The sequence below is a fragment of the Rhineura floridana genome, chromosome 2 (genome assembly GCF_030035675.1).
Source record: "Rhineura floridana isolate rRhiFlo1 chromosome 2, rRhiFlo1.hap2, whole genome shotgun sequence".
NCBI classification, from domain to species: Eukaryota; Metazoa; Chordata; class Lepidosauria; order Squamata; family Rhineuridae; genus Rhineura; species Rhineura floridana.
In genome coordinates this window covers 109,181,514-109,194,953 of record NC_084481.1, presented here as the reverse complement: position 1 = coordinate 109,194,953, position 13,440 = coordinate 109,181,514, and the positions used below count along the sequence as shown (strand labels likewise).

The following is a 13,440-nucleotide window of genomic DNA, read 5'->3' as shown; positions in this document are numbered from 1 at the left end:
CTATTGGGGGGCTTTGCTAGTCCAGCTGAATGACACAGTGAATTGGCATAAGGTGCAAAGGCAGCACAGTGTAGTTAACATCAAAAAGTACAACAGCTGCAAAATGCTAAAATTTTATTAATCATTGACACTGTTCTTTTTAGGAAACAAATAAAAACAGCAAAAGGTGAAGATATCCCTCAACCAGTCATCAGCTGACAAGCAGCTTTAATTCAGAATAAAATAGCCCTTGAAGTCTATTTTCCAGAAACAAATAAATAGTACATGGTACAACTTTTAAACGTAACCCATTGTCCTAGAACAGAATTTATATTATTGTTATTACTTTGGTTTACAAAAGTTCTTCATATGACCCTTTGGCAAATATATATTTATATATCTATATTCATTCTGTAAACAGTCATTAAAAATTCAGATCTTCATACAATTACTACGCTGATGATATTATGTAAACAATCTTCTTCAGCAGCAACCATACTTCATGGGGGTTTTCTTTTGCACACAAGAATAAATCTACACATTATATCCGGGTATTATATCCCCACAACCTTTGAAAGGTTGAAGTTTGTAGAAGAAAGAATTTGAAAAGAAAATGACAGAAAGAGACAACAGGAGAGTGAGACCTTCATTTTGCAAAGAGGGTGGATTTGAATAGACAACCATGCCCAACAAACCTGAAATGGAACGGGACACTTTTAATAAGCTATGCTGCTCCACAGTTGTGACTGGCTTGTGCCACTTGGTGGTGAAAGTTCTTCTGTACATATTAGAAATATTAATGTTGATATAAATGCTTGGCCAATACTGGAGTCAAAACCAAAGTCCTTCCCCCCCCCCAGCCTAATCATTTATTAGACCAAGGGCTTTCCTCCCCAAGTTATTTGTACCTGGATAGTGTAGTCTCACTCAGGCCATGCCCCAAGAAAAGTGCCACTTAGCCACAGAACGTCTATTTCTTTGGCACCCCAAAGAAAAGAAAAGATTGTTCTGCCAAGAGTAGATTTAGAAAAATAATATTCATCTGTATGTTCAAATAGCTGCTTTGGATACTTTTCTGTTTAAAACAACAAGATTTGTTTCAATTTATCTTCTGTTAATTATTGGTCTTGGTTGTTTTTTAAAAAGAATCTAGGCCTGTCCTTGCTCCTGCTCTTATTTCTGTCCCAGCTGCTGTTCCTGCTGCTGCTCTTCTTCCTGCTGCTGCTGCTGCTGCTGCTGTTCTTGCTGGGCAGGTGTTGGGGTGGGCTCAGGAAAACACTGGTTGCTCACACAATCACAGGCATCAACATGGATGTAAGAGTAATCTATGGTGGACCTATCAGGACACATCAGCGTCACTTGCCTCTTGCTGGTTTTGCTTTCCTTACAGCATGTGCATTTGTGATCCATTGTGTTAGCCTCATATGAGTATCTGAGTGGTCCCAAAGAGAAAACAAAGACAGGTTTAGAAGGATCAAGTCTACCACTCACACCCTCTGCCAGTGGCATCATCAAACTTTTGACTATAGAGCAGTGATTCTCAAACGGTGCACCCAGGCACACTGGTGCGCCCTAAGAGGTGGCTAGGTGTGCCTCAAATATTATGAAAGTATATTTTAAAAATGAGAAGAAACCCATTTGTATAGGGTAAGTAATAGTTTTCTATAGTTTGTTATTTCTATTCATAGTTTAAAATATGTTAATATATTTTTAATTTTGTACACGAAGTACGCCAGAAAATTTTTATGTTTTACAGCGCTCCACGAACCAAAAAAGTTTGAGAACCACTGCTATAGAGGAAGATGTATCAGTCTGACTCTATGTTTATTTAGATTATTTTATTATATGCCAATCCTTAACTTGAAAACCTCTTAGGCTGCCTCAGAATGCTAACATTAGTAGGGGGGAAAATCTACCTCACACGCAGTTGAAGTATTGCTTAGAAATCCTGTACACTCCAATAACATACTGCAAGCTATGTTATACAGCAGAACTTCAGCAGAAAAACAGGAAGAGGATGTTAGAGAAGAAGATGTTTAGATCAGACATGGAAAGAGGAACAAATAAGCTTTAACCAGCTAAGGTAAGTTACAGTTCCTCCTTCTGTTGCAGCAGACTAATCACACCTTCAGTAGGTCATACATTGTTCTATCTGTACACATGGTCCTTCTCCAACAGCCTCACCCATTAAAAACACAATTTAGGGAAGGACCATAGCTCAATGGTAGAGCATCTGCTGTGTAGGCAGAAGGTCCCAGGTTCAATCCCCAGCAGTAGGGCTGAGAGAGTTCCCTGCCTGAAACCCTGGAGAGCTGCTGCCAGTCAGTGTAGACAATAGTGAGCTAGATGGACCAATTGCCTGATTCAGTATAAGGCAGCTTCCCATGTTCCTATGCTTGTTTATTACAATGTTCAATGGGATGTACTCAGGATTTCATTCTCAGCTGATTGCTGGCACTTGCAAGCCCCTGTGCCTTTGCAAGCACCAACAATCATGATGGTGCTTGCAAAGGCATGTGCCTTTGCAGGCACAACTGTTCAACTGCAAATTCAGCTTTCAGTAAGGAGCCACATCTTTACTTGCCCGCATATAATGTTGGGTGTAAGGCAGGTGGGTGTGGCTTGGCTGAAGTGACCTTCTGGGTCAAATGGAGAGCCTAATTAGGCCCAAAGGCCAGGTGAGGTCTCCCACAGCTGCCCCAGGCTAACCATGCCACTTAAGTCAAACTGAAATGATCCAAGATCAGGGCTAAAATAGAAAACCATGGATGAAAAGGCTGAAGAAAATTGACATGCTTTGCTTAGGAAAAAGAACATTAAGGTGGCAATATGATGGCAGTTTTCACATATGTCAGGGAAAGGAAGGCTCCACAGGAGAGCGCTGTTGAACTCGGGTCCTGCTTGCGAGCTTTCCACAGGCATCTGGCTGGCCACTGTAGAAACAGGATGCTGGACTAGGTGAGCCATTGACCAGATCCAACAGGGTTCTTGTGTTCTTATTTTCACTTAGTGTGGACAAAGAAACAATTCTGAGATTGAGCAAGGCAGCCTGTACATGCAAGCAGAAATTCTTTACTACTAGTTATGGAGAAAAGTCCTATAGGCTAGTGGAGTACTATTTGCCATATCTGGGAAAGGGAGATCATTAATTTATGGAACTCTGGTTGATGAGCTTAAATTATAAGAGGGTGAATACATTGATCCTTGAAGGGGTGCAAACATATACTGAACAGGGAACTAGCGAGATGGTTTCAGATATAGGCTACCCTATGTTAGGGTAAGGGATAGAACTAGATGGTGTTTGGAATAAGTTCCAACATTATTTTCTGTGAGCACAAATGTACTAGAATCTGATCCTGGATAAATACTTTTCATTTATATTCCATTCTTTTTGAAGGAATTCTAAATTCTTTGCAATTTTTCTGGGCTCAGCTATCTTGTACAAAATGAAAAAATTAAAATAAAAGTGAATTTCCTGAAGTTACCTGTCAAATGAGCACATAATCAGGCTCCAAAATGAAGTGTTTGGTTCCCCAGAATGATTTTTCATGTTTTGTTACCCTGAATTCTACTGAACGACCACTAGTAACAGGGCTTTTTTTGTTTTGGTATGGTACTCACTTAAAAAAACCCACAAAGAATTAAAAAGCGCTGAATAGACTATTAATTGGATGCTAGAGATTGAGAGTGAAAGTTGTTCACTAGGGGAGACAGCAGTGCCCTTTCTCCTACTTACATCGAAGAACTGCCACAGTGGCCTTCACAGTACGTTAACTCAACAGGTACGGAAGCTTCACATCCATTATGTTTGATGAGACTTGTGATTTTCTTTGCTGTACAATCTTCTAGAGTAAAAAAGAATAATAATAAATAATTACCATGACTGTGTGGTCGCAAACACTGTCTAACAGAAAGCCGAGGAGGTTTAGGTGGTGTTTGTTTGTGTGCATGCCAGGGGTGTAGTCATGGGGGGGGAGGTCTCAGCGGTTCTTAGACCCTTTACTTTTTTGGGAGCAGGGTCCATCCTACGAGCCAGTTAGCATGAATGGGGAGTGTGTTAGCCACCAAGAAGAGTCTTCTAACATGCTTCCTTGCCTTTTCCTGCTGATTGGAAGCAACCAGTGAAAGGACGTGAGTCAAAAACTGAGAAGAGTCTTCTTAGGGCTAACACTCTCCTCTTTCATGCATATTGATTCCTAGGCATTAACAAGGATCTCATTTTCAACCCCGCAGCAAAAAAAGTGGGGAGGGAGCATAACTAACATGAAGGGACTCTGCACTTCTGAATTTACCACTACACTACTAGTGCATGCTGTAAAAAATGGCAAAGAAAGAGTATAGGTCTAGTCTGGTATAGCTCCAGCTTAATCGCAATCTATTTCTTGATGCTTTGGAAATAAGAAAAGGAAGAAAGGGCATGCTAATTTCTACTTTAGGATGTACTCATCTTCCCTTATGCCATTGGTATATTTGGGCAAAGAAGCCTGTGCAATTCATTTGACCACAAGGACTTCTCATTTCGCATAATTAGTCACTGATGCTGCAAAGACAGACTGCTTAGCACTTCTTCTCTACACAGATGATTTATTGCCTCACTTCCTGCCCATAAATTATTTATTTGTTAAATTTATATATATATATATTTTTAAAAATGTTTAATGTGTTTTTAAATTTGTATATTTGTATATTTGTTTTTAATGTTTTTAATTGTTGTAAACCTCCCAGAGAGCTTCGGCTATGGGGCGGTATACAAATGTAATAAATAATAATAATAATAATAATAATATCCTGCCCTTCCTCCCAGAAGGAGCCAGAATATAGCAAATATGGTCAAAGATACATTCTACTGCAGGAGTGGGCAACTTTTTTCTCCCTACAGAACACTGATTTTCATTACACATAATCTTTTGGGGGCCACATACTGGCAGTGGCAGTGAACAGGACCAGAGACAAAAGTAGGTGAGGCCCCCTCTTTTTTCCTCTTCTACCACATCCTCCAATCACTCTCTCTGCTACACCCTTTCTCCCATTTTTCCATCACTACCAACATAATATTAGGTCATGAGCCACATGAAATTAGGCTGAGGAAAGCTAGGGTTATAGATTGCCTGCTCCTCCTTTAGTGTACTGTGGAGCATTGGGTTTTTGTTGCTTGTTTAAATGTTTTTGGCATAACTTACTTGGTGGTGGTGGAGGTAAGCATATCTTGCAGCAGCCATCATCAGTCAATATCACATTCTCCTTAAAGAACAAAATATTTTAGAATGGATTTACGGATGATAAAATGATCACTCTTCCCTGAACAAATACAGTTTCTTTAGGCCAGTGAGAGACCCCCACTGGTTTTAGGACACCCCAAAAAGGCAAAGGGAAATAAGCAATATTTGGGCCCATAGACCCAAAGGATATCATCTACCACAATTCAATTAATGCCTTCTATCAATATTAAGAACTTTAACAATAACGGAGATGCTTGAAGATTTTGCTTGGTCCCCATTTTTAAGCAAACTGACCATTTTGCACATCTTAGACTAATATACAGTTTTGAACACATCTTTCTTTTTGGCACTTTCCCAAATTTTCAGTTACATTTCTCACCTTAAAAATCATGTCAAAATGCATGCTTCAGGTAAAAATGCACACGCATTGTGTATTTTAAAATAAATGCATAGGAAAAATAGTATATTTCAGGGGAAATGCAAAATGCATATTTTGTGAAAAATATGTTAAAAAATAAAGCAATTTTTCATGTTTATTAAGAATATTAATAGCTCACAGACTGATGCAGAATCAGAATGAATCAGATTTATGAATGAATACATGTAAATCTGACACAGACCAGAAATAAACTGATCTGTCCGTCCCTGAATAATAATTATATAACCATATGAGCTTTTCCACCAGCAGCTCAGAATAGCTAGGAATTCACAGATTGCATTACATAAAATGAAGAACTCAAGAGACATAAATCTTGGTAAGTATTCAGGTCCTACTGATCATTAATCTGTACTTGGTTTACGAACCTTGGCTATAGTTCAAAGCTAGCTCATCAAACCCAAGTGTGATTCATCCAGGTTTTTAAAATTTAATTGTTTTAGATAAATCCTCATTCCATTTTTCTTAGATAAACCCTGATCCCACTGAGTACCTAATCTAACAGGCACAGAGACGTGTGGTTATTCAGGTAAACTTACAGGTAGGCAGTCACTTGGAGCAAATGGAGGGCAGGGTCTTTTGACAGTGACAAGAATATACTGGCCCTCAACCACTTCACATTCATAAGAGGTACAGTTGTTTCTTGGATCGTGCCAACTCTCTCCAGTCTGCAAAAGAGTTTTAATTATGTTGTTAGAAGCTGATGTCTCGTTTTTATGTCACTGGAAAGCTTTTGATTACATCGCTAGGACAATATAGTTAGGGTGAAAAAACAAAGGAATTTCATGATGGGATAATATTTTGTTGGTGGTGTGTGCCTTCAAATCGATTATGACTTATGGTGACCCTATGAATCAATGACCTCCAAGAGCATCTGTCATGAACCACCCTGTTCAGATCTTGTAAGTTCAGGTCTGTGGCTTCCTTGATGGAATCAATCCATCTCTTGTTTGGCCTTCCTCTTTTTCTACTCCCTTCTGTTTTTCCCAGCATTATTGTCTTTTCTAGTGAATCATGTCTTCTCTTTATGTGTCCAAAGTATGATAACATCAGTTTCATCATTTTAGCTTCTAATAATAGTTCTGCTTTAATTTGTTCTAACACCCAATTATTTGTCTTTTTTGCAGGCCATGGTATGAGCAAAGCTCTCCTCCAACACCACATTTCAAATGAGTTGATTTTTCTCTTATCCACTTTTTTCACTGTCCAACTTGGGATACTATAGAAGGGTCTTTATTAAGACTGTGGGAAAGGATATCCTTTCCCCTGTAGTCTTTATGTTCACAGCTATAATACATTTACTTGATTCTACTCAGATCTACTGAACTATCTTCATCAAACTATAACAAATTATATCCTTTGTTTTTGCCATAATAATAATAATAATAATAATAATATTTTATTTTTCAGTCGCCTATCTGTCTGGGTTAGGGACACTCTAGGCGACGAACAACAAGAATAAAACAATACATATATATATAATAACATCATCAAATTTTAAAATTAAAAAACCATCCTTTAATTCATGAATTACTCTGTCTCAATCTTGTAGGCCTGCCTGAACAGCCAGGTCTTCAAGGCTCGGCGATAGCTGGACAAGGAGGGAGCATGTCTGAGATCAAAAGGGAGGGAGTTCCAGAGGGTGGGGGCCACAATAGAAAATGCCCTCTCTCTGGTCCGCACCAGCCTGGCTGTTCTCACAGGTGGGACCGAGAGAAGGTCTTGCGAGGCTGATCTTGTCAGGCGGCATAATAGGTGATTCTGGAGGCGTTCCTTCAGATATACTGGGCCGAAACTGTATAGGGTTTTAAAGGTCAGCACCAACACCTTGAATTGGGCCCGGTAGACAACTGGTAGCCAGTGAAGATCTAATAACACTGGGGTAATGTGATCCCAGCGACGGCTATGCATGATCAAGCGTGCCGCCGCATTCTGTACCAGCTGTAATTTCCAGACCGTTTTCAAGGGTAACCCCACGTAGAGCGCATTGCAGTAGTCTAAGCGAGAGGAGACCAGGGCATGTATCACTTGGGGGAGCAGATGACCAGGAAGATAGGGTCGCAGTCTCCGTATCAGATGTAATTGATACCAAGCTGCCCGGCTCACTGCTGTAATCTGAGCCTCCATGGACAGCTGGGAGTCAAGAATGACCCCAAGACTGCGGACCTGGTCCTTCAGGGGCAAATTTACCCCATTAAGCATCAGGTCAGTAATTCCTAATTTCCTTTTATCTCCCACAAGTAATACCTCAGTCTTGTCGGGGTTCAGCTTCAGCCTATTCTCTCCCATCCATCCACTTACGGATTCCAGGCACTTGGACATGGTGTTCACAGCCAACTCCGGTGAGGATTTAAGTGAGAAATAGAGCTGAGTGTCATCTGCATAGTGATGACACTGCAACCCAAAACTCCTGATGATTGCTCCCAGCGGTTTCACATAGATGTTAAATAGCATGGGAGAGAGGATAGAGCCCTGTGGCACTCCACAATGAAGAGGCCAAGGGTCTGAAACCTCATCTCCCAATGCCACCCGTTGCTGCGTATCCGAGAGATAGGAACGGAACCACTGCAAAACAGTGCCTCCTATTCCTAATCCCTCTAGGCGATTTAAGAGGATACCATGGTCAACGGTATCGAAAGCCGCTGAAAGGTCCAGGAGGACAAGGAAGGTGTATTCACCCCTATCCAATGCCCTCCTCATATCATCCACCAGAGCGACCAAGGCTGTTTCTGTTCCATGCCCAGTCCTGAAACCCGATTGGTATGGATCTAAATAATCCGTTTCCTCCAAGTGTGTCTGTAACTGCGAAGCCACCACCCTCTCAATCACCTTGCCCAAGAATGGTAAGTTAGAGACTGGGTGAAAGTTGTTTAACTCCTGGGGATCCAAGGATGGTTTTTTTTAGGATGGGCTTTATTACCGCTTCCTTGAGGGCTGATGGCATTGCACCCTCTTGCAAGGATGCATTCACCACCACCTTGATCCCTTCGCTCAGTCTCTCTTTACAGCTCATGATGAGCCATGAAGGGCAAGGATCAACCAGACAGGTGGTTGGCTTCACAGTACCAAGCACCTTGTCCACTTCCTCTGAGAGAAGAGGCTGAAACCGATCCCAACAGACTGGAATGCAACTGGCCGAATCTGGCCCACTTCCTGTCTCCACGGCGAGCGGAAGCATGCTCTTCAGGCGCTCGATTTTATCGGCAAAGTGCTTAGCAAAAGTATCACAGGAGATTTTAGAATGTTCCATGGGTTCCTGAGCGACTGGACCGACCAGGCTTCGGACCACTTGGAACAATCTCCTGGGACAGCACTCTGCCGACGCAATAGAGGCAGCAAAGAAATTTCTCTTTGCTGCCTTTGTTGCCACCTGGTAGGCAGCTATTGCTGCTCTAACCTGTGTCCGATCGTCTTCAGTGCGAGATTTCCACCACCGGCAATCAAGTCTTCTCATCTCCTGTCTCAGACCCCGCAACCATGGCGTGTACCATGGTGCTGTCTGAGTTCTATTCAGGGGGAGAGGACGTTTCGGAGCCACCCGGTCCACCGCCCCAGTGATCTCCTTATTCCACTCCATCACTAGGGATTCGACCGGGCGTCCTTCAGTCAGCTTCATATCCCCCAGCGCATTCAGGAATCCTTTGGGCTCCATCAGGTGTCTGGGGCGGACCATCCTAATAGGTCCTTGTCCCCTGCGGAGGGTGTGCGGCATCGAGAGATCTATATTCACCAGATAGTGATCTGACCATGACACAGGGCTAGAAGAATTTACCCCCATTTTCAGAGCACTTCCCTCCCCTCCTGAGACAAACACAAGGTCGAGAGCATGACCGGCTACATGGGTAGGCCCTATATTACTAAGGTGCAGATCCCAAGAAGTCATGGTTTCCATGAAATCCGGAGGAGCTCCTGTGAGGACAGTCTCGGCATGTACGTTGAAATCCCCCATCACCACAAGGTTGGGGGAGAGCAACCGCACCGCCGAGATCACCTCGAGCACCTCAGTCAGGGATTCTGCTGTGCAGCAGGGTGGGCGGTACACAAGTAGAATCCCTAAACTGCCCTTTGGGCCCAACCTCCAGTACATGCAATCAACAAACTTGGTCTCATGGAGAGGGGGTCTGGCGAAACACAAAGATTCCCGGTAGATAACTGCCACTCCCCCTCCCCGCCTACCAATCCTCGGCTGTTGTGCATATCGGAAACCGGCTAGACACATGGCCTCAAGTATAGGAGCTGAGGCATCATCCAGCCATGTCTCCGTAATACATACCAGGTCTGCGTCCTCATCCAGGATCATATCATGGATGAGTGATGTTTTTTGTACCACAGACCTGCGCATATTACACAGGTGAAGGACCATGGAACCAGTGTGAATTTGGTGATGAAACTAAGATCCTTCTTTCATTGCTTCCTAATATCTGGTTGCCTCAAATGCATGTGTATGTGCACACACATATACATATTTTCTCACTCCTCCTTCTCCCACGCTCTTGGAGAGAGCCCTTTCTGATATCCTGGAGAGCCACTGCCACTTCACAGTACTGAACTAGATGGGACAGTGGTCAAACTCAGTGTATGGTAGCTTCTTACGTTCCTAGATGGTTCCAAGTTCAATTTCTGGCATCTTCCATGGATGTTTGATTGCAAGGCAGGGAAGGAACTCCATCTGAGCTTTTGCAGAATCCTTGCTAATCAGGCTAAACCAATACTGGGCTATATCAGCCAATGGTGTGATAAGGCAGTTCCATATGCTCTATTTTTATTTTGCTTATATTTTTATTATTTTTTAAATAGCATCATCAGTTTCACAAGTAAAAATTAAAAGGATAGCTGTCCCCAAAGGGCTCATACTCAAAATATGCAATGGAAAGAAAACAGACAGGCAAGGGTAGGAAAGGACGATTGTGAGCATTTATGCAAAACTATTATTTATTGTTTCAGTTAAAATTGATACTCTCTGCCCAGTAAGCATCCATTCAAGCATGAGACACACGAATATGATAGAACATGAAGTTGGAAAGCATGGAAATTCATAAAGCATGAGCTACCTTGATAACTTGAATGTCACTGGGTCCCTGTTTCAGAACACAAGCTATCTGAAGGCAGCTACCACAGCATTGTCCAGGTGTTTCTTTGTATTCATAGCCCTGTATTTGAGAAAATATGGAAATACATTCATATGTTTAAGGGTGTGTTTTCCCTCCCAAAGAAGGTAAAATAGCTAGGTGGGCAGGTAAATAGCTGAAAAGCAGGGAAGGGGTTTTTTTGTGTGTGTGTTTGACTCACCACTGGGCATCTTCTGTCACATACTTGTGACACACATTCCACCTTGTTGAATTGGCTTTCTGGATCTTCTTCAACAGAACATGTACATGTTTCACAGGGGCCTCTTGGAACAATTGCTTCAGGCTAAAGGAGGGGATAGAAGAAACAGTAGGAAATAATCCTAACCTGTTTTCATAAATCAGAAATATCACAAATGCTCTGATGGTGAAATTCAGTGGAAGTGATTTTATTTAGTCAGCCCAGAGGTTTGAAAAGGGCAAAATGCTAAAATACACCTAAAGAGAAATATAGAGTGAATCCTCCAAAACCTCTGTGGAAACAAAGGGAAACCAAAAGAGTTTTGATAAGACTGCAGCATTTCTAGAGAGGTTCAGCACATCCCTAGGTTATCTTTCTAGATTCTGCAAGTCCAAATATTTTATTTTTGGTTGGAAAAATCTGACTGGAAGCAAAAGTGATATTTATTTATTGCCTTCTATACACGTGTCTCAAGGTAATGCACAAGATGCAATTTTAAAAGTTTTTAAAAGTTTAAAAACAAAAAACAATTGCAGATTTTTTTTAAAAAAAATACAAAATAGACACTCATGACATAGGTCCATTCATTCAGTTTGGAAAGCCCAGTGGAGCAACAATGTCTTCAATTGTTTCCTGAAAGCACAGACAATATTGCAGCAAGAATGCTGTTCCACAGAATGGGGCAGCCACACCGAACGCCCTGCTCTGGATTACTGTGGAGTGGTATTTTAGTGATGGTGGATATCATTAAATAAACCCTTACGCCTGAGCTCTTCAATGATTTTTTTCATTTATTTTTAAAACTACATCATCCAAGTCTACCAACATGCTTTAAATTTAGAAAGTAAGACTGCAGACACATAATCTCTTCACAGAAAGTATAAATAATCTGGGTTATATCCAACTGCCATTCCTCTATTTACAGAAACCTCATTGACCCAGTCAGGTCTTCCATCAGTATTCTGAGCAGGGAGGTGATTTTCAGTGGTTTTCTCTCCCCCTATAACCCTATGCATCACTGCTCATGCTATTCCATGGGGTTTCCCAATCCTCTGAAGCAAGTTGAGGGGGGTTACAGGGGGTCGCACAGTGGGAGGTGTAATAAAAGAAAATTGCATTCCTTCCCATTCTGCTTTCAGAAGTCTCCACTGGACCAAAGAACTTTCTATCAATGAAGGGACACCAATGAGATGCAACCCTCTGTGTTAAATCCTAAATATGCATACCCCTGAATACGCTTAAGAACATGAGAATTGTCTTGCTTCATCTAGCTCAAGTTTCTTTGAAAGAATTCCAGCAACCAGCAGCTGCTAGACCCACCACAAATTGGCCACTTTTCCACTTGTGGACCAAGGCCACCTTTTTCCCAACCTGATGCAACACTGTTTGCATGAAGGATGTTGTGCATTGGATTTGGTATTGTTAATTTGGGATGAAAACTAAATTTATGGTTTTTAGTCCATTCCCTTCATTTAAACTGAAAGTTAACTGACTTAAAGGAAACAGACTTTCTGAGAATTCTGAAATCTCTTGGACGGCTCAAACACTTCTGCTGTGACAGTTTACAATGAATAGTTTGAATCAAGTGAAGCTATGCAGGATTTGTGACATCATGATCTCTGAAAGTTTTTCATGAAGGGTAGGGGTAGGGGGAGACTTTGATCTATGTTGGTCAATTGCTTATTATTTCTAGTATTCATTATTATGAAATGTACTTACTTTGTAGAATATATCATTTTCAACACAGCCCGGTAGTTTCACTGTAAGACAGAAAGGCTTATTGAGATAAATTTTCTCTTGAGCGATAAGAATAGGAGAAGGCGGCAAGCAAGGAAGTGCCAATGCAGCTGCTATTCAAAAATTAATCTCTCTACAAAATGAGACTTGCCAGCAGGTGAATTGGTTAGCTTGCCAGCAGATATGACATATATAACAAATCAAGCATATTTTACTTCAGAATAAGCCCAGTGTCCTTAATACAGGAAAGATACACAGCCTTTCCGCAACTGAGACAAAATGACCACTGAAATGCCTGTTCATGGCACGTGAGGGTAGAATATGACTCAATGGGAAGTGGGGGAGAGAAAAAGAGTGGGAGAAAAGATTAAAGCTGTTCTTTGAAATATCGGGATCCTTTACTAATGGCTCAGTGCTTACCGCAAGCGGCATTAATGCAGCAGTCTCCTGGCAGCTTTTGTTGTTTTAATTCATATCCTATTGGACAGGCCTCAATGGACTGGGGACAATAAGTAGTGTTGCACTCTGTATAAGATAAGATGTTTTTTTTAAAAAAGCAATGAATGAAATTAAATTCAGGATATTTCATATTAAAAATAATCTACAGGAGGTTTCCCAACACTTCAGTTATTCCCAATGAAACATCTACTTCAGCATTTGACCCTGCAGAAAAGGGGTGGAGCTCTACAGGGTGTTGTTAAACTCCCAGCCACCATAGCCAATGGTCAGGGGTGATGAATGATGCAGTCCAACCACAGCTGG

General features: G+C 41.5%; 1 protein-coding gene across 1 annotated transcript in view; it reads right to left on the bottom strand.

Annotated features, from left to right (window-relative positions):
• Nucleotides 1–13,440, bottom strand: part of MUC5AC (mucin 5AC, oligomeric mucus/gel-forming) — an 87,491-nt gene that overhangs the window by 14,256 nt on the left and 59,795 nt on the right. Inside the window, exons 41-43 of the mRNA XM_061612766.1 lie at nucleotides 12,661–12,701; nucleotides 10,924–11,046; nucleotides 10,686–10,784 (exon numbers count right to left, since the gene is read on the bottom strand). Coding sequence (XP_061468750.1) covers nucleotides 10,686–10,784; nucleotides 10,924–11,046; nucleotides 12,661–12,701 — 263 coding nt within the window. The remainder of the gene's footprint in view (nucleotides 1–10,685; nucleotides 10,785–10,923; nucleotides 11,047–12,660; nucleotides 12,702–13,440) is intronic.